Source organism: Leptonotus elevatus, chromosome 1, assembly GCF_054856555.1.
Source record: "Leptonotus elevatus isolate MCC_2025b chromosome 1, RoL_Lele_1.0, whole genome shotgun sequence".
In the NCBI taxonomy this organism is placed as follows: Eukaryota; Metazoa; Chordata; class Actinopteri; order Syngnathiformes; family Syngnathidae; genus Leptonotus; species Leptonotus elevatus.
The window spans coordinates 3,768,669-3,790,584 of NC_141239.1; the positions used below are offsets into that span (position 1 = coordinate 3,768,669).

Genomic DNA, 21,916 nt, shown 5'->3' on the forward strand with positions numbered 1-21,916 from the left:
TTATTGGTTTCATCCCGCCCTAAACAACAGCTGATTGGTCCGTCAAAAAGGTCAGCTGGAGCGGCGTAAAACGTATTCGCCGGATTTTGTGAACTCACAAATACCGCGATATTTCATCTTACGTGAGGTTTACAGTAGAGCTTGCGGGCTTATAAGACACCCGAAAACTTAAAAGACTTCCATTGTCATTTCCCACCTCGATTTCTTTCATCCTGAGTAAAGCAACACGTTAAAGTGAGCAAGCGTAAATTGATTTGTATTCATGATGTAAAATAAAGTCGGGCACAGAACAATGCGCAAAATTACAATAAAAGATCCTGACGTTAACGTCCCGCGTCCCAAAATGGCCGTTAGCACAAACATTGTGGCAGCATAGAAAATGCGTCTGCCGCTTTGAATAAACGGCAAACGCCACACTTGAATGAACAATGATTGACATGTTGTGGACCAGCTGCCACAACCAGAAGAGGCAACAAAAAAAAAAAAAAAAAAAAAGGGATCGAGAGGAACCAATGCTTGCTGTTTCCCTTTTCGTGGGAAAGCCATGAAGCAACCTCCCAATGTTTTTGAGTGTCACCTGTCCGTCAAATAAAAAGGCGTCTCGGGACGAGCGAGTACCGCACTATCTGTATCTGTATCTGTTCATCCATCTAAATGATCTGTATCTGTAAATGTATTCAGAGTGGCTGTGGCGCAAACCGGAAATGGGCGTAGTTTAACCAAAATGGGTGGCGATTACATCAATACGTTACTGTATTTTTTTTTAGTATGAAATTGAAAAAAAGTTTCTATATTTGTTATTTTTTGAAAAATATTTACAAAACAGACTAATAAAGATTCAAATCAATGCTTTTGATCACAAAATAACTATTTTTCAGGAAAGTTTGTATAAACTCAGAAAATGTATGTGTATGAATAAATATTTACAGAACAGTCTGAGAATTGAGATTCACTTTTTTTTTATCACAATATTAAGAGAACTATTTAGAACAAGTTTTTTTTTATAAACTAAAAATACTGCAGAATACAGCACTTACAGTAGGAAATAATGAATGTGAATGAACAATAAATGTCATAGCAACACAGATTTCGTTTTTATTATTTTGTTTTCAATATTTTAATTTTTACTACCTAACTTTAATGAAAGAGTGTTAAGCTGTGTGTGTAAAGCTTAATTTGCAATATCTCTATTTTGTATATTTTATTTTTAAAAATCGAACATATATTAATTCGTAGTGTGTTCAGCTGTGCATGTGTATAAGTGCTTTCAGCAGCTAAATAAAAACGAACTTAAGCAGCCAGTGTGAGAGACTGCAGACGCAACATGAGCAATGCGGCTGCAGAAAATTAACAACCAATTAAGAGATAACTATTTTCCGCGTGCCAGAAGGCGACTTTCCTTCAGCTCAGGTATTTAGGAAGTCTAATTATATTCGAATTCGTATCTGGCAAAACTCAATTATCTGTAGCGGAGACTCGTGTTGTACGAATATTCAACTCACTCCTACCATTTAGTAGATCCTTGATGTTGAAAGTGAAACCGGAAGTTTCCGTAACTTTGCCTTCACTGATTAGGTCAAAGGTTAAAACGGAGAAGACGACGCAGAAGAAAGTCATGACAGTTTGGTTTCACTTTCAACAAGGAAGGACTGGAACTGTTTATGAATCCACCAGGACTGTACCTTTTGGCGACAATGTAACGCGGGATTCCTAAAGTCATTAAGTAATTAAGGTAAGCAGTTTGAAGTTACTATAAAAAGAAAAGCGTCGACATAGTTATTAGCCGTCCGTTGCCGTTCTGAAGAACGTGCACAGGTCCTTCCGTCATATCTGAACTCAGCTGTTTACTTTCCTTTAAAGGGACAGCAACAGTATTTACAGTATTTACTTGTCGTAGAAACATTTTGAACATATTCAGACCATTTTTCACGACGAAGATCTTTTGAAACCTTTTACGAACCCTGACGAAAACCCCAAATTAGCTACACTCACATGCATTTGTCGCTCAGTGAGCTATAGAGAACTTTTTCATTTATGGATCTATTTAAATTTCCACGTTGGGACTGACATTGAACTTTCCCACTTTCCCCGACCATTTCTTTATATGTTTAAAATTAAAATTAATATTATTTTATTTTGACACAAATTTCTCTTTTATTGCAAATGAATATTGGCTTGAAATATTGGCTTCCTTGATTACTAATAGTCAGCAGGGCCTGAGCAGGGTGATTTGGTGCCCTAGGCAAAAATGTAGATTGTAGCACGTTGAGGTCTTTTCATTATATATAAAAAGATAAATATAACTTTTTTTATTTTATAAAGCACTTTTGCCCATTAAAAAAAAAAAAAGGGAAACATTCAACTCAAAATGTCAAACTTAGCTGTTTAGATTATAAGAACACAACTTTAAGCCATTGTTATTTTACACATGAACCATGTAAAAATAAGAATGTTTTTGCCTCATATTGCACTTAAAAGTTGTGTTCCTAAATCCTTTAAAGGCTATAGAGGAGATCGGGGAATGTTGTAACAAAGGGATAGTCGTAACACCTTTAGTTTGACCAATCAGAAATGAGATGTGTGACATCGTCAATTACAGTCGATGCCCACTTGCAACTTAAGATTACTGGTGAAGATTCATACTTCTGAGTTGCAAACTTTCTGTTCTGGAGCCCAAAAAAAAAAAACTTTTCGGGTGAGAAACCAAAAATGTACATCCCATATGTTTTCTGCAGTGTCCACTGTGTTGTAGATACAATTGTTTGACTTACATAAGCTCATTTAGTAGTTTCTCAGCTGGCTTCGGACACCTAATATTACTTATCTTCTTTTTTTTTTTGCCCTGCAATTTGGCGCCCCCTCCATTAGATGGCGCCCTAGGCGACCGCCTAATTGGCCTATGCCCAAGCCTTGATCGTCTGTATCGCATTGATCAATCACTAGGTAAAAGCAAAAGTCATCAAAAAAAAAAAAACATATCAGAGTACAGTTACATAAAAAAATGTACTTGATTACCTCACTGACGGTATGACTTCTCTCATGCGTCTCCATTCAAAGGCACGTTTGTATTAAACATGACATCAGGCCTCAATGAGGAGCGACGTCACACTTGCATCAAGCGCGACATCGTCGTTCAAGGCGCCCTCGCGGGGCGGCACATCGGAACATCCAGAAACGGCCCATCAGCGGGAATGTTTTTTTGGACATAGCGAGTTATCGATTCTTACTCGGATCAAGATGGAGAGCGAAGCCAGTTACATTTCCAGTCAGGTTCTTCTGTCCCTGACGGAGAAACACTTCCTGAAGATCACGCCGGCGCACTGGGCGCTGCTGGCGGCGGGCGTGCGGGACCCGGCCATCGACATGATCCTGGCCGACATGTGCGGCGAGATCGTGCAGACGGTGGCCACCGAGGTCCTGCGTCTGGTGGTGCCGGTCCTGGTGGAGCACCTGGAGGGACGGGCGTCCCCGGACGAGATGAGCAGCGCCATCGAGAAGTGCACGCCGCAACTGGGCGACAGCATCATGACCACCTTCGCCGCGGCCGCCGACGTGCCCGAGGTGGACTTCGTGGGCGCCAAGCGCTTCACGGCTCTCATCGAGAAGGAAGCCAACGTCAGGATGAACTCGGTTCTGAGTTCGGCCCTCACCAGCAGCGAGGGCCAATCGGAGCTTTACGTCAACGCGACCATGTCCAGCGTCAACACGCTCTATGAGATGGTGTGCCACGCTCACAAATGTTTATCTTACTTGAGCAAGATGACGCAGCGCTTTTACAGGATGAGCGGCCTCACGCCCGTGGACGTGGAGGGCGCCACCCGCTCCATCGCCGCCATCCTGCTCAAGTGGGCCAAGGAGGGCCGCGACGAGCCCGAAGAGGAAATGGCGCGACGCTCCCAAGACGCGCAAATGGCCGCCGAGGACATCGTCCAGACGATGGTCCACTTGCAACAGCGCGCCGAGCGCGCCAAACCCTGCATCGACATGAGCGCCATATTGGCGAAGGTCAAGCGCTTCTTCTCGTCCCGGCCCAAATCCTCCACTTCCAGCGACGAGCTGGTCGTCAGGAGCTCGCTCAACACCGTCGGACGCTCTCGCTTTCAGAAGATGATGGCGGGGCTCAAAAGCATGTTCCAAAAGACTCAGCCGCCCTTCGTGGTCAACCTTCAGAGGGGGCGGTCTGGCGAGTCCACCCGCCGCCGCACCACCAGAAGCAGCCAGAAGTCCAGGCCGTGGTCGCGGCCTCTGTCGGAGGACGAGCTGAGCAGCAAGTTCGACAGCTTGACGTCCAACCTCATGGACTGGGAGCTGGAAACCTGCACGGAGGAAGAGCGGCGGCAACTGACCGACACGGTGTACGAGCACCTGATGGCCACGCAGGAAGACGACGCCCTGTCCATCCGGCAGCACGCCTACTGCAACGTCCTCTACGCCATCACGGACGACACCATCAAGAAGTACATGCAGCAGCTGCACCTGTGGCTCAAGGTGCTGCGCGTCAACGCCAAGAGCCGCGTGGAGGTGTCGGGAGCCCTCAACGAGATCGACACGCTCATCGACAATCTGAGTCACAGCCAGGCGGAAGCGCCCAGCTTGGAGGACGGCTCCAGCACGACGACGACGACGGCGGCGGCGGCGCCGTCGTCGACCAGCATGGCCACCAGCCCGGCGGTGCCGTTGCCGTCGCCCACCAGTAGCCTGCACCAGGCGCACGTGAGGAGCCTGGTGAGCGCCCTGATCGTCACCCTCGTCATGCGGCTGTCGTGGAAAAGCCGATCGTGTACCAAGATTACGGCCATCTTGCCCGTCATCAAGCGTCTGTCGGAGAGGGCGGTGGAGGAGATAAGCCCCAAAATGGCCGCCGCCCTCAGCGACATGGACACCTACGACGCCGTAATCCAGGCGGTGGCAAGAGAACTGTCCAAGGAGTTTGACTCTTCTCAGACGCCGTTGATGATGCAGGACCCGGACTTCGACGATGCCGTTTTCAGGCATCTCAAGGTCCAACTGGATCTGCTCGGCAGCGGCGTGCCGCTGGGCTCCAGCAACTTCCTCTCCACCATGGGCAGGGTTCTCACCAGACCCTTTCTCAGCCTGTTCCGCCCAGCAACCCATCCCCTGGCCAATTGAACGGGACGACGCTGAACTGAATTTTGCCGACACCAACTTGACTGTCAACGTGCGCCAGTTCACTTCAAATAAAAGAATAACTTTTGGTCTGTTTTTGTTGGTGTTCATAACTACATATACCAATTTCTTATTTCTAATTAGAGAGACAAACAATAGTTGGGTTTCCATCCACCCATTTTTATTCGAATTTTCAAAAAATACAAAAATAATGAATGGAAATGCTAGAAATTCTAAAAATGGCCCAAATTTGCAAAAAAGTTTTTACACGTAGATTTTGAAGCGTATCGAAAAAAGGAAAATGCGAATTTTGGCTATGGAAACAGGTTTCGTGAATAATCACGATACACGTTGCAGGTTTTGACCGGATATTACGTCACACGTACGCTTGTAGTCCCAAAGTAATGTCGGACAATAAAGGAAGGCGTGTTTGGGGAAACAACGAAACAATTTGGAATTAATTAAATGAATATTAATGATATTTTAGATGGAAAACAGAAAAGAAACGCTACAGTTTAAATCACATGTCCGTTTTGCACATTTTCAGTCATCTGTAGGCGAGCCCGATCACATCTGGTACCGACACCGTCACAATTACTCGTTCGCCAGTACGGCACCCCAAATAATCGCTACACAAACTTATACCCTATAGTTTATACAGTAGTCTGCTCGCAAGGTGAGAGGAGCAAGATGGCCGCCCTGTAACTTCAACGGCTTGCACGGGCGTGTACGAGCTATCGGCTATCCAGCCACATATACTGGTCAGTGTAAAGACCAACGAAATCGAACATCCGCACGAGGCAGCCATCTTGTCAGTCACCTCACTCCGCCTCTCCCTCATTCATTACTATCTCTTTTTTATTGTGTATATAATCTTTTAAAAATGTCAAAATAGCGTTTTTACCAAAAATCAACAGATTATCGAGTAGTAAGTTCATAAGCGTAGTTATATAGGCTTCCACGTACGTGTTAATAATTATTCATCCATATAGTTCATGTAAATGACGGCATTATGTTAAACGGCCGCTAGGTGGCAGTCGCACGCTGTCAGCCAAGTGTTGAAAAACCTGCTCGGTTTCACCTGCTCGGTTTCCTCACCCGGTTATGTGCTGCTCTGTGTGTTGCTGCTGTTCACACCTTAATGTTTTCTTCATGTAAGTTTGCTTTTAACAATTTTTTTCATGAGCCTTTCATTACTGCTGCTGTTGTTAGGCGTCTGTTCACGCATCGTTTATTTATATAGGTGTGGACTGATCTGTCAACTTCTAAACGTTTAGCACGCTTGGTTAGTGGAACGAGGTACGTCATTTTTGTGTTGTGTTTTTTGTGGATGGGTTGTGTTGTTTGTTGTCTGTTTTAATATTAGTTCAATTAAAATGTGTTAATTGCTTTGTTGTCTGTTTTAATATTAGTTCAATTAAAATGTGTTAATTGCTTAGTTAAAATTAGTCGTCCATATGCGTGTTTTTATTTTTGAAAGTTTGTGTGGCTAATTATTTAGCGTTTTTTAGAATTTTGTATATTTGTCATTAACAATTTTACTTTTTTTTTTTTTTCTATGTCATAGTTTTCACGGTGTTTCAGAATAAAGCACCCGCATACAACTTTCCATCTTGTCATGATCATTGAATCCAAGGGCAGCTACAGTTAATAAATATCCATCCAGAATTATAACTACTTTATTAAAGCTTGTGAGAAAGCAAACCGTGTGTAAATCCGTCAAGTTCGAAGCGAGATAACAAGAGTTTCCGTTTGTTCAGATCTCTCGCCTTCGCTCACAGTCAATACAACCGACCAGACTGCCTGCCTGTGACAAGATGGCCGCCCAGTGCGGACGTTGGATTCTGCGCCGTAAGACATCTAGTCTTTATAGATATCTAATCTATGGTTGTGAACGTACCAGCGGCAGCAGTACAAGCGGTATTCTCGTAGTATTTGCGTCATCACTTTGCGTCATCATCATCATCATCACTTAGCGCCATTTGAAAAACACGGTATGAAACAAACAATATAGACTGGCCGTCCCCGCCCGGCACGTATTGACAAACAACACTAAAAAGACAAATCCTCGTCTTTCCACAAGTTTTAATGTGCTTCTGTCTATGAAAGTATAAAATCATCCAAGTGCTAGACAAACACGTGTCGGTTACATGTGACATTGTTAATACTGTATTCTGATTAGCTGACAAATCAATTATTATTCATGAACGCATATTAAAAAGCAAGTCACGTTATGCAGATATATTTGATGACAACGCTGGCATCAATAAAACAAATGTGAATAAAAATATAACATTTGACCCTTCTAGCTCCATACAATAAAACATGCAAATGAGCCAAACATGATCAATCAATGGCTAGGTGTTAAAACGTTCGTTAAGTGCTTGGAAAATAAATATTGTGTGACTATAAAAAATAAAAATAAAAAGCAGCTCCTCTCACACATTCACCTAAAAATCTCATATAAAACAACACAAACTAAAAAAAAACTCACACACAACAAAAAGGCTTTGCTCACCTCTCAGGAATCACAAACTCTCATGCGCACCCCCCCCCCCAAAAAAAAACTCTTAAGGTTGTCTAAACAACCTCTCACAGTCAACAAAATCTTTCACAAACACTTAAAAAAATAATAATAATCACAACCCCTTCCAAAATATAAAAATCACACAACACAAAGAAAACCTTCACATTCACACATCCCTAAAAATTATATATTTTTTAAACATTCTACACTCACCTGAAAACCTTGCTCTCACACAAAAAATCACATTAACAAAAAATACTTTACACACAACAAAACTCATCTAAAAAGCTTACACACCAAAAAGAAAATTATGTTCCACACATAAAAAAACAAACTCGTGCATACACACCCCAAAAATTCACACCAAACAAATTCACGCGTGCATACCAAGAAAACTCACACCCACCAAAGTCTCTCATTCGCATAAAAACCTCTCACACAAACATCCAAACCAAAACCTTTCAAACGCCAAAAACTCCATTACACCCAAACACTTCTCACTAATGCACTCTCACCCAACAAAGTTTGTGCTCACTAAGAACCTTCTCATGTAAATAAAACATCTCACGCACACACGCACACACCTTCCTGTGAGACCTTTTCTGGTGCGTTTGAGAGGTATTTTTTTTTTGCTAAGTGTGAGTTTTTTAGATGAGTGTGAAGTAAATTACAAGAATATTACATGATGTAAATGTGTAAAAGTTTTCACACACAATCAGTCAACAAGCCTCACATTTGTTTGAAAATGAGAAAGTTTGGTTGCCATGGCGATCACAATCCTTGGTTGCTATGGCAACCAAACGCTCAATGGACGGAAGGAACACGACCGTTTCTACTGATTGTCTCTTGTTCATTCGGTACGCTATAAATAAAAGGTGCAAAGTGGATTTTTTGGGACACTCGTCATAGAACAAACAAAAAACAATTAAAATAAACGTGTGTGTGCGTGTGTGTGCGTGTTGGTGGCGCTGCTGTCTGGCAGTTCACTCGTTACGTGATGTGATGTCCTGAAAGTTGAAGAAAAGTATCAAAGTAGGTTTTAAATTTTGTGTGATGTTTACATTTTTTTAAAATACATTCAGTAATATTGTGGTCTTACTTATTATAAAAAAAAATTTTTACGACTTTTACTTTAGCACTTTAAAAAAATCCAGTAATCGGCTACTTATTTAAAATAAAAATAAAAAGTACTTTCGACTGTTTTTTAAACTGAAAAAAAAGTATATTTGTTTCTAGGTTATTTCTAGAAATACCTTTTTTTTTTTTTAATTAATGAATTTTTACTTCATTACCTTTTTGACTTTTTTTTTTAAACTAGAATTTTAATTTTTTTGTACTGATCGTGTTTTTTTTTTTTTTTACTTTGTAACTTGCTACTTTTTTTTACTTGATTACTTTTCTTGTTCGGTCAAGTTGTATTCACTTTTGACTTCCACAGTATTTGGAAACAAATCTCCAAATAGGCTTTGCGGGCATGCGAGTGACCCACCTCGGTTTTGGCGCGCCTCCACCCTCCTCCCAGCTGCGTTGACCTCCTCGCACCTGAGGCGTGACGACAAAATGGGTAGCGTTACACTACAGAGCGCGCACCAACCGTCCCCGTGTTTGTTGCGATTCATGGTGTAACACTCACACAAATACGTGGCCGTTATTGCACACGCCGCCGCCGCCGCCGCCGTACACGCCACCAAACACCTGAGAGAGGAAACGAGGCGGTCGCAACATGACGCACGCAGCAAGAATTTCTCTACAAAAACATGAAAAGTTTACCCCGAGCAGAGCGTCATGAAGACGAAGAAGGCAACGACCAAAGCGAAAAGGGTCTTCGGCGTTATGCCTGAAACACACAAACGCAAGGGGGAGAAAAATCGAAAGTGAAAATGAGAAATGACCTTGTCATTCAAAACAGAAAGTGAATTAACATCGTAAAGATGACAAGCATTCAAATGAACCTGAACTGGATAAAGGAGGTCAAAACAAACGTACTAAACTCATGTTAGAATTTATAAAAGTAAGTTTGAATAGAATACAAATAACAGTAAATGCTGAATAAAATTAAAAGTAATAATAATTTTTAAAAAACTAAGTGACTTAAATTAAATAATTTTTTAATCTTAATCAAAGAAAAGTAATTAAAAAAAAAGGTGTTTCAAGTAAAAAAACCTAAATTAAAACTTTTTTTTTTTTTAATGTATTAGGGAATTTTAAAGAATTGTAAAAGCATTAATATGCAAAGTTTTGGTAACTAAATAAAACTAAAAGTAATAAAAAAATGAAAAAGGTAAAAATCAGATTAAAGGTTAAGAATTAAGTAAAAACAAAAGTAATAGTAAAAAATAATGAATCAATAAAAATAAGGAAATAATGTAAATAAAGTAATAATAATAAAACAAAAGCAAAAGGTTATCAACTAAAATCAAAAGTACATACAAAAGCATTAGTAATAAAAATAAATAAAAAAAAAGGTAAACAAAGCAAATAAATAAAATAAAAATAAAAAAAATTATATATTGAATTAAAAAAGGATGAGCAAAAATAATGACAACATAATAATGGCATTAAAATACCAGCCTAAATAATAGTACATTTTTCGAGTAAATAAACGACCTGCGCGTTGAGGCACGTCGGGCTGCCGGCAGGCGTTGGCGTAAAAGGCCGAAGGAGGCGGGAGCTCCGAAAGTCCGCCTAGCGACTGGGCCAAGCTCTCGGTCGATTGACAGACTTCCGAGCAAATCTCCTCCTGGATCATCAACACCTGCTTGGGGGGCGGGGCCTCTTTGTCAGGAGGGGGCGCCACTTTGCTGTGGTCTGAAGGGCAAAATCATGTATTCGACACAAAATATAGAAGAAGGACAACGCGGTGCGACAACGGATAGCACGTCCGCCTCTCAGTTGGGAGAATTTGTGTCGGAAACTCACCGTAAGTGAAGAAGCTGCAGCCGTCGTCGGCTTGGGATCGGACGAGGCCGGACCAGCTCGGCTCTTCCGGCAAAGTGAATCCTTCCTCGTGGGCCCAGTCCTGGTTGCCGTGGTCTTTCTTTGGGTCCAGGACCTGCTCCTGGTTCCGAAAGACGCCCCCAAAGACTCTGGCAGCTCTCGGTGACATCGCTCAGCAGGCGAGCCAGGGACCTGCCCACTTTACGTCGCCGCCTCCGGAATACTCTAACGTAAACAAATGCAACATGACGTCAATGTTTATACTCGGCCGATCGACCGATCGGTCGACCGAACTGACAGAAAAACCCACCAGATCAACTGCCCAACCCCCAAAACTGTCCAAGCAACCAATCCGGCCTCTCACCCACCGATCACCATAATGACCTACGCACCCAACGATCATCCCGCCAACCGATCAACCTAGAAATTCAGCAACCCGTTTGGACCGCGCCATCAACCGACCGATCGGCCGAAAACCGGGACTGTCTTATAAGCCCGCTCACCTGAAAACATTCTCCTTGTAGGACACGCTGGCGGCGCAGGACGTCAGCGACACGTTGCCGTCTTCGTCCCACAGGAAGCTGTCGTCGGTCACGGCGTAGTAGCCGTTGGTGAGGAGGCGGGGCGAGCGGCGGCAGCAGCGGGAAGGGACGCCGCCGTCCGACGGGGTCCACGACGGGTAGCAGACGTACGATGAGTCGGGAGACAGCAGGGACGCGTCCGGGCTGGGACGGATGCCGGCGGGTTGTTCATGGTCAGGTGATAGCAAAACGGACAGACGTCACAGAAAGTGGCGCAAGCATAAAAAGGAAGTGGATATGAGTCACGAGATCGCGAAACAGGAAACTGACCTAAAGTCACATGACAGCTCTACCAAAAGTGGACACGAGTTGATTATGAAACAGGAAGTGGCCAGAAGTCAAGTAATAGAAAAACAGGAAGTGGACATAAGACATGTAATTAGTAAAACAGGAAGTGGATATGAGTCACAGGATACCGAAACAGGAAATTGACCGAAAGTCACATGACAGCTCAACCAAAAGTGGACATGAGTTGATTATGAAACAGGAAGTGGACATAAGACATGTAATTAGCAAAACAGGAAGTGGACATAAGACATGTAATTAGTAAAACAGGAAGTGGATATGAGTCACAGGATACCGAAACAGGAAATTTACCTAAAGTCACATGACAGCTAAACTAAAAGTGAACATTTTAATTAATTTATTTTTTAAATTAAAAGTGGACATGGGTTGATTGTCAAACAGGAAGTGGCCAGAAGTCACATGACAACACAGGAAGTGGAAATTAGTCATGTGATTACAAAACAGGAAGAGGACAAACTTCAAATAATATCACCGTTTTGTTTTTGTACCGCTCAGTGGTATGTTTCCATTTTTCTGTAAACTCCATTTGTTAATAAAGGGGGGGGGGGGTAGAAAAAAACTTAACGTAATAATAAAACATTAAGTGGACATGTCGCATTCGTCAAGTGATTACAAAATGAGACATCGACATACAGTGAAACAGGAAGTGGACACGAGTCACGTGATCTTGAATTAATGTGAAGCAATTCCACTTCGCTCCACAGGGCAGAGACAAAAAGCGCATGCAAATTAGGCAGGCGCCGTTACCTCTGGTGGGCGGAGCTTGACCTCAGGCGCCGTTTTATTGGTGAACCTGAACATGAAGCCAATGTTAGCTCAAATGAGCATCGAGCGAGTGATGATGACCACGAGGAAGAGGAGAAAAGATTGACATACTGGTGACCGCTCCAGAGAAGAAGAGCGACATCTCACTTCACTTTTCGGGGACCCACGAGGTGACGAGAGCAAAGGATGATGGGAGCGTCCAATCGGGACGTGCTCACATGCTGCAGGATGTGGGATTGGTCGCAGTACCTTAGAGGAAAACCAACATACACGTAAAAAAAAAAACCTCACAATCATTGGAAGGTAAACAGAAAGTGAGGCCATGTCCTTAACGCGGACGACTTGATGTTGAACGCCAAAGTTGTCATGAAGCAGACGAACAAGGGGACGTTTGTGAGTGGAAAATGGGCGACCAGTTTCTGCTTAACAAACGTCTACTATTGTTGTCATGCGAAAATATATTTTAAAAGCGGAGAGGAGCCATGTAGCACTATCCTTTAAGTTATCTCAAAAACTAAAACAAGAGACACACTGTACTTTGGGGGGGGGGGGGGGGGGGGATGCGTGAATATAAGTGTGTGTGCGCGCGAGATGCACGTTTGTGTACATTTGCTATTACATCATGTTAATATATATTCTCTCATTTAATTAACAAATATTTTCATGTTACATGTCATCAAAACGATGCCGCTAGGCTTTATTTTCATTTCACTTCCTGTTTGTGTTTGACTTTTTCCCCCTCCGTGCATCCAGAGTTTCCCAGCATGCTTTGCGTCGAGCTGCTGATGCTGGAACTAAACGCGTCACCGAAAAATGACCCCCAAAAAAGCCACATAATTAAAATAACATCTCTTTTTAAAAATATAAATCAAAGTTCAATTAAAAATCTTAAGATTGCACTTCACATTTTATTGTAAAGTCTCTCCAAACCCCAAAAAATCGATATGACCGTGAGGTTATATTTAGCTGCGTGCCTCACATATTTGCACGATTAAGTCATGTTATGTTTAGGTACGCTATTGTATTTCTATTATAAAAAGTATTTATTAAATAAACTATTATACATTGATTGCGTTTTACTTGATGACAGTCAATACACCCCCTCCCCCTTTTTCCTATCGCATTCGACAAAAAGTACTTTCCAGATCTGTCAAGTGGTAACGCGAAGACGTCGTTGTTGTTTTGACATGTTGAACTCCCCAAAAGTGACTTTAGTCGACACAAAAAGACACAAAATTAAACTCACTTGTCAACGATCGTCTGCCTGTCTAAATCCTGTTTCCGGTTGCGAAGACAATTCTTCCCGTTGTCGTTTGGCGGCCTGTCGACTGTGAAATCTTTTCGGATTTTCAAAGAAAAAAGAAAAAGTGTTCTTTAATGTTCTTTCTTTGTCAAGACCAGAGACGCCCCGCACACCGGAAATCGCCTTTCAAAGTTAGAGTGCATCCGGTCCGTAATGATGAGCGGTTATGATTCCGTATATTTTCCTCACGGTCAAGAAGTTCTGGGTTCGAACCTGAACTTAGGTCACCGCGTGATTTTCCTCTTACATTCCAAAATCTTCATTCAAAATTTAATGCTTATTTATTTGTTTGGCCTCATCGCAGCGTTACCCAAATGAGGTCTAATTGTTATATATAAAAAATAAATACATCAAAAGGACAAATGTTTTTGTTGCGTTCAAATAGTTTATTAGGACAATTATATGTTAACATTTGTTATTATTACAGGGAGAACATTATAACATCCCATTAATTTGTACGTCTTGCCCAACTCGAGGAGAAAACGAACCCTGAAAAAATGATTATGAAAATGTGTGTGTGTGTGTGGGGGGGGGGGGGCGGGGGGGGTGAAAATGGGGTGCGATTTTCAGCTTACCACAGAAAATACAATGTAGTATAAAAGTAGTGCTTTGGCATCCTCTTGGTGCCAACAAACACTTTATGCCAATTTTCCCATTCAGCTCTTTAGATTAAAAAGAAAAAAAAACATGTGGGCGCACCTTGAGATACGAGTTGAGTTTATTCTGACTCTGCTTGTAATTCAAAACACTTCAACTTCACATATAACCATCATGAATTGAATGGAAATACCATTGAACCATTCGAGCTTCCTCCACCAAATGATTGTAAAGCATGAAACTGTTTTTGTCGCACTTTCACTTCAGTTCAATGGACATGACGCTGCTCCTTCTGGTGTGCGCGTCTTGGCCACTGGGGGGCAGTATAATACAGACATATGGTAATCAATCTGCTACATTATTATTTTTTTTATTACTGTACATCGACCGTCGCTGCTCTTCGGCAGAGCACTAAAATCAGTCGTTCATCGCAGAGGATAAAGAATGCATGACTGAGCTGTCTGTTTACCAAGTTTGTGTTGACCATTTTTATTCTTTTTATGTATGCATTTGTTGATATATTTTTTGCCACAACTTTTTTTGCATGTATTGTACTTATTTTTGTACACATTTTCAAAGGCTTAAAAAAGCACCACACGGAGGATATTTGTTAGCTCGCCAATGATGTTTCCCACTATGAGCTAGCATTAAGTTAGCGCCAAAGCTATGTGGTTGTTTTCCCTTTATTCTCCGGCAGCAAACTTCAACTGGGAGCGGCAATCAACAGCTTGGCTTTGCCACGTCTCAAATTTTTGCTTGCAAGTCAAAGCAAAAAAAAAAAAAAAAAAAATCACCCGAATGATGGCTCTCATCTCAAAACAAGTCGTCGGTCGTATCTCAAGGCACAAGTGTGTAAATGTGTGGTGACTGCCGAATACGAAAGGCGTCCCGTTGGCAAACACCGGAGTTGGATTTCCACGCCGACGTCTCAGAAGATGACCTGCGGGCGGAAGTGTTTCTGCCTGGTGGTGTTGTGACACATTCCCATCTTCAGCATCCACTTGGACTTCATCATCTGCACGTACTGCATGTCACGAAGAGCGCGGCGCGCGCCAACCGGGCCTGTCGGACGGCACAGCGGAGATTTTGCTCACTTTTTCGCGGTCAACAGATCACGCGTCATTAAGGAGGCAGAGAAGGTCCCCCCGCTGTCCACACTTTGCAGAGACAATATACGCCCGTGAGGACTGTTCTAAGGTCTGAATTGTGTGTTTTTGGGTTGAAGGTTTGACTCTTGCCCTAACGTTGATGCTCATTTCCCGTTAACCGGTCAATAAATAGCAAATTGCAAACTAGACTACGAGCAATTTCTGCAGAAATTGCGTGGGAATGCTGAATGCGAATAGCTGAATGCTTAAAGATCAATAATGTGAAAATGACAAGGTATTAATTTTAGCTGAAAGACAAATGGATAAAAAGAACACTTAAATCCGGGAGGCGTGACATTTTTGAAGCAAGTTGAAATTTATATGGAAAAAGTGTTATCTGAAATTAAGCTCCGTTCATTTCTATGCAAAAATGATATCCAATGGAAAAATGCAAATAAATAAATAAAATAAACTCAATAACGCCACCTAGGCTTGCAGTACCCTCGATTCATTTCGATGGAAAAGTGGAACTCTGATAGTCGCTTGGTATACATTTATATCTCTTAGCATAATTGCCATGGATATATTTGCAATGTACAGTCGCAGGTGGGATTTGAACCCGCGACCTCCTGGTTACGTGGTGAATTTTTGAAGCAAGTTGATGTAAATGTATTATGTGGGAGCGCGGCAAAAAAGTGAGGAGAATAAAATGCTATAATAAGTAAGAATAAAGAATCTCACTAAAATGCTTCCAGCATTCCCACAAAGATGCTAACGAGCATCAAAGCTAACAGAATTTCATTAGATGTCATTAAAAGATTGATTTGGACTTTTTGGGAGCGTACATCTGCAATGTTTAATTCTCGTAGTTTTTTACAGTAAACTTGAGCAATATTCTTTTCATGTCCCCAAAGTGATGTTATTTTATAGTCCTCCATTTTGTTGGCAGTGCGAAGGAATATTTCAAAAAGTGTCATCTCGGTGTGTTACAATCATTTTAAATGCGTGTGAAAATGGTTTATTTTTGTACCAACACTGAAACAAAACATTAGTAAGTAAATACAATTACTTAAATATTAAATCCAATTGAATCAATATTAATATTCCTGAGAAATGGTGTGCTTCAAAAAGTCGAACCACGAAATATGTTTCTAAAATGTTCTGTATGCAAAACGGAGTCAGTTGCTGGGCAGATAATAAATGTCTTACGCAATTAAAAGGTAAGCTGACGAGTCTTCTTGGCCCGAAGACGTCCATACATTTCGCCGCCACTCTTATGAGACGCTGCCCCTAGAGGCCCGCCAAGTAATTGCTCAACAAGTGATGAACAACGGAGCCGCGATAGTGGCTGCATATGAACTACAAATATGGCGATACTTGCGTAAGCGTATCGATAATCTATCGGGAGACAAAGTATCACGATTTATCGCGATATCCTCACACGCCCAACCAACAATCACAGTCATTATCAAATGCCATGTAAAAGTGAATGTGGGTGTTCCACAAGGTTCTGCCCTCAGCCCCATCTTAAATGTGCGTTTTTTTTTGTTTTGTTTCAATGACATTTAACATTTACTGCTTTTAATCGCGGCACTCTCTCTCTACCATCTCTACTCCTTAGTGCTTGGACGACGCCCCCAAAAAGTGACAACCCGTTCTCTATTTCGCCAAACGAGGAACAGATTTGAACGCGATTGTTGCATACCTGCGTCGCCGCCCCATCCGAGCGCTTTGTACTGGCGCAGGACGCGTCCCACCGCGTTCCGGCTGTGACTCAGGGCCAGCGTCCTCTCAGTTCCAAAGCGCTGCTTGTAATACCTCATGAGGGAACGGTGGCCGATCCGGGCGCCTGGACAAAAAAAAAAGGCCATGAATCCATTTCCTCTTTTAGTTTATGGCTCGAGGCATTTTTTAAGAGAGAGAGAGAGAGAGAGAGAAAAAAAAGATTTTATCTCAAGGCCATGTCCACATTCTCCGTAAAAGTCACCTGACGGGAGTGTGAGCTCCATTGTATCGTCATCGTATTGAATATTCTTGTCGTCGGGAAGCTCGCTGTCGCCGTCGTCGTCGTCGTCCCCGTCGCCGTCGTGCCCCCCCCCTCGGTCTGGGTAGCTGCTCCTGTTAAGCAAACATTAACACATGAATGGCAACTCATTGGGATTGAAGTGAGAGTAACTTCTTGGGCGCAAGGAATGATTAGTGAGGGAGTGAATGATTTTGGACACGGTGACTCGTTCAGTCATTCCCAAACACGGCGATGAGATTTTCAGTGGACGACAGTCGATAATATTTGCAATTTGGCATTCAAGAATTCATTATTTGTAGATTTTCTTTGGCTACCCATTATCCTGTTATAAATAGAAACCCCTACTTATATGCAAAAATAATAATAAATTATTTATATATATATATATATATTTATATATATTATATATATATATATATATATATATATATATATTAGGGCTCAGTATGTATTCTTATTTACTCAAACATATAAACCAGCAACAGAAATACTGCAATCAAAATAAAAAGATTTAAAAGAAAAGTATTTTTTACATACATAATCATCATTAAGCACAGCTTACATGTTCAAAATTCGATTTTCGATTCACAAGAGAGTTTTTTTCCGATTAGATTCACTTCAATACAATTTGATATTGATTAATTATGAACACCAATTCATCTTAAATAATCAAGAACTTGATAAATTCCACAAACAAATTCCCCAATTTTTGTGTGTCGATGCAGTAACTGGTTAAACGATTTAGTTAATTAATAAAAGCACCACATGATATAATTACGTAAGCGTTACATAAACATTGACGTTATATCAAGGATGAGATGCAAATATTTTCATAATTCTAATTCAAGCATTGGAAATATAAATGGAAACGATTCTGAATTGTCATAAAGTGCAATAAGTCTCTTAAATTCATGTGAACAGTAAATTTCAAGAAAATGGTAAGACAAAAAAAATTGGCCTTTAAAATTATATTTTTCTTATGAATTTATGGGAAAAAGATACTAAAATAATCGATTCATGGCATAATGAATCAATATCAGGCTCGAAAAGGAAAATCGATTCAATATCGATTCTGGTGGGGGTTTTTTAACCCAACCCTTTTTTTTTTCATGAGACTTTTTATCGTTTTAATGTGTCTGCTCTATTCATGTTATTAATTTATGATTAAATAAAGAAACAAATAATGATTTGTCTTTGTTATTGTGTGACTAATTTCCACTACATGTACAGCACTTTGTATGTAGCAATGTTTGTTTTAAAGTTGCGTTAAGAATTGTAAAAAAAAAATAATAATAATTCATGAACGAAATAAAATAAAAACCAAAACGCTTTTTTTTTTTTTTAAACTAAAACAACATTTTACATTTATAACAATAATTATAGTGAAAATGTCCTTTTGTTTTAGTCTTTGGCAATTAATTTAGTATTTGGGACTTGGATTTGGGACTTGGATTTGGGACTTGGATTTGGGACTTGGATTTGGGACTTGGATTTGGGACTTGGATTTGGGACTTGGATTTGGGACTTGGATTTGGGACTTGGATTTGGGACTTGGATTTGGGACTTGGATTTGGGACTTGGATGAAAATGACATTTCAATGTTGTAAATCTGAAGTATTATGTGGGAATTGTTTCATGGCAAGAAATTGTGGAGAATAAAAATCACAATGACATTCATGCTTCCAGCCTTCCCACAATTAAACTCATCAAAACTAACAGAACCGCCCTGAAAATAAATTCAAACTAACATAATTTGCAAAACCAAAACTCGAATTGAAACAAAAAGGAACAAAATGAAAAATGTCAAAACTCGAACTAGATTACTTGATGCGTGTGGTTACCTGAAGTCGTAAAAGTCGGCAAACTCCAGCGCGGCGCCCCCGTCCGTGAAGAGCTTGCAGTGGCTTTTGTCCGTCATGTGACTCTGCACGGCTTCCGAGGAGTAAAACGAGCGCCCCTTCTCGTTGCACCACAGGCACACGTTCCCCGCGCCCACTTTCTCGCCTAGCCGACAACAACAACAACGGCGGCGGCGGCGCGTCAGTACGAATCTCGCGGCTCCGCGTGGGCCGAAGGGGGACTTACCGAGGTAACGGAGCAGACCCCCGAGGTCCACCAGGTAGCGAAGGTCCGGGATGAAGAAGCTGTGAACGCGGGTCATGTGGGCGACGTTGCGCAGCAGCGACTTGGAATGATGCGAGCAGAACAGACAGTCGGTGACGGGGATGGAACCGGCGAGGGTGCCGGCTGGCGCCCGCTGCCGCTCGCACGAGGCGCTCGGGCCTCCTTCCTGGTCCTCTGCGGTCTCATCTTCCTCCTCCATGTCCTCCTCACCGGCATCGTCATCGTCGTCATCATCGTCATCGTCATCCATGTCCTCCCACTCTTCTGCAGGTTTCAATTTGTTTTGGATTTTTCATTCAAGCTTTTTTTTACTTGTTTTTATTGATTTATTCAGTTTTCATTTGTTTCTAGAGTGGGTTTGCACTGTGTGTGTGCGTATTACATTATTATTATCATCAATTAATTTCTATTAAATTATAATATAATTTTACAATTGTTAAAATGTGCAGAATTTTACAAGTGACTTCATGTTAAAGACGAGACAGCTCTTCATATGAAACGAAAAATGCACTAAGCATCACCAACGTCTTACAAATGCAATTATGCCATCTAGTGGCAGAATTATGACCTGAACACAAATCAACATCACACTCGTTTTTTACAGTACTGTACATTAAAAAAAAAAATATTGACTCAATTTTAGGAATTATTCTGAAATTACTGTATCAATTACTAAAAGATGCAGACATATTTCTATTAGGTTTAGCGTAACATTTTTTCCCCACTTTTATGTTAAGAGTATGAATTTTATTGTACATTTAGAACAGCTATCAAATTTGCAATTAGTCGCGAGTTAACCGTTGAAGTCATTCGATTAATAATGATTACAAATTGTCATCGCCTGACACGCCGAACAAAAACAACATAGTGAGTTTTTCATGCCATATCGTGATCTTTTTTGTATTTCTAACCTCCCCCACAACACCACGATAATTATCATATGGTGAGCTTCATATGATATTTATGGTACCGAGATGTTTGGATATCGTTACAACACCACAATATGCCGTGATGCATTCTCGCACGACTCTAAAAATTCGGTTTGGGAATTCGCTTTTCAGCCAATTCGCATCTCAATTCGAGCCGCCGCCGATTCGAGCTCAGCGGATGATAACGATGCTGAAAAACTAGAAAGCGGTTACCGTCCTGGGCGGCATCCCCTTCCTCGCGCTTTCTCCTCTTGGCCTGCTCCTCCAGCCACACGATCCGCGGAGGTTTTTCCTGCTTGCTCCTCCCCGGCGCCGCCGCCTCCTCCTCCTCCCCGGCCCTCCGCTGCTCCTTGAGGGCCTGCTGCAGAGCCTCGTTCCTGGCGTCTTGGTCCGCCTTGTCTTGGCCGCCCAGCCCTTTCTCCAGGTTCTTCCGGTTGAGCTTGTCCACCTGCTGGCGCTCGGCCTGCCGGTGGCGCTGCGAGCCCAGGTGGTTGCGGTAGGCGTTGGCGCTGGAGAACTTTTTGTTGCAGACGACGCAGGCCTCGGCGGTGTCGCTCAGCTGGCTCTCGGCGGCGCGCTGCGACAGGACGCGCTCCTGGAAATTGTCGGCGCTGACGGGCGGCATGTCGGCGACCTTTCGCTTCAGGTTGTAGCGGTGCCAGTCGCTTTTGTAGTGGGCGCGCTGCACCTCGCCGTCGGAGAACGCCACGCGGCAGCTGATGCACGTGTACGACGACATCGCGGCCTGAACACAACATTAGCGAAAAGCATTTTTCACAGAACTTTTGGGGTGGGGCTTCACCAAAGAAGGATTTGAATAATTGATTCTTCAATCAGATAGGAAACATTTTTAAATTCCATCTTTTCATCCTAAAACAGAACAACAATCATACGACATAGTTAAATGAGAGAATATTTCCACTTGAGTCGCTGAAATTCAAAAGATTTGGACAATTTCAAGATGAACAAGATCTCTAAACCATTAACCAGTTGCACTTTAAACTTTACAGGTGAACTTAATTTGACATTTTGTAAATTTTTGAATGCAAAAACTGAAATTTTAAATGAAATGTAAGTAAAGTTTATACTGATGACAAGAACTAATATTGAAAAATAAATTTTAAAAAAAGCAACGATGACTGATCAAAAATATTAATACAGCATCAACATTTTACACACACACGCACTTATGTTGCGTGTCAGTGTGAATCGTTAAAAAAAAGTTCGCCAAACAAATGAAAGGTTACCTGCTTTAAAAAAAAGGTCTCAAACATAAATTAATTAAGAACCAATTGATTGATTTATAGCGTGTTCTTCGTTCGTTCTTGTGCTGCCATTTAAATGCGTGCAATCGTTTAGCTCGCTTGTTAGCTTAGCCGAGCTAGCGAGCCCCACTCGGCATCAACAAGCTTTAAAAAAACAGACATCGGCGCACGACTATTTGCGTATTTGACGATCACACTGCAACAGTCGCGTTTGTTGGGTTTATACTTACGTCCTGAATCGAGAGAAACTGCGAATATTTTTTAAGTGATGTCTTAAAACGTGCTATATAACAGGACGCTTCCTGGTTAACCTTTGAACCGTTTCTTCTTCGTTGGTTTCA

The 21,916-nt window shown here is 41.8% G+C and overlaps 3 protein-coding genes across 3 annotated transcripts; 1 reads left to right on the top strand and 2 right to left on the bottom strand.

Annotated features, from left to right (window-relative positions):
- Positions 1-1,591: 1,591 nt before the first annotated feature.
- LOC147180420 (uncharacterized) lies at positions 1,592-5,215 on the top strand. Its single transcript, XM_086074968.1, has 2 exons — positions 1,592-1,732; positions 3,058-5,215. Exon 2 carries the CDS (start codon positions 3,091-3,093, stop codon positions 5,128-5,130), a length of 2,040 nt encoding a protein of 679 aa, XP_085931094.1. The 5' UTR covers positions 1,592-1,732; positions 3,058-3,090; the 3' UTR covers positions 5,131-5,215.
- Positions 5,216-7,195: 1,980 nt separating this feature from the next.
- Positions 7,196-13,680, bottom strand: tmem71 (transmembrane protein 71). The gene is given in 11 exon segments (XM_086074971.1): positions 7,196-8,661; positions 9,144-9,196; positions 9,288-9,349; positions 9,425-9,491; positions 10,262-10,462; positions 10,574-10,743; positions 10,745-10,816; positions 11,095-11,316; positions 12,226-12,271; positions 12,355-12,492; positions 13,490-13,680. Coding segments are annotated over 10 exon segments (948 nt in total). The 5' UTR covers positions 12,386-12,492; positions 13,490-13,680; the 3' UTR covers positions 7,196-8,637.
- Positions 13,681-14,242: 562 nt separating this feature from the next.
- Positions 14,243-21,895, bottom strand: znf622 (zinc finger protein 622). The gene is made up of 7 exons (XM_086074969.1): positions 21,806-21,895; positions 20,524-21,055; positions 19,343-19,645; positions 19,099-19,261; positions 17,219-17,349; positions 16,937-17,080; positions 14,243-15,205 (listed from the first exon to the last, which is right to left on the bottom strand). The coding sequence occupies exons 2-7, from the start codon at positions 21,047-21,049 to the stop codon at positions 15,072-15,074; spliced, it is 1,401 nt and encodes a 466-aa protein (XP_085931095.1). The 5' UTR covers positions 21,050-21,055; positions 21,806-21,895; the 3' UTR covers positions 14,243-15,071.
- Positions 21,896-21,916: the final 21 nt, after the last annotated feature.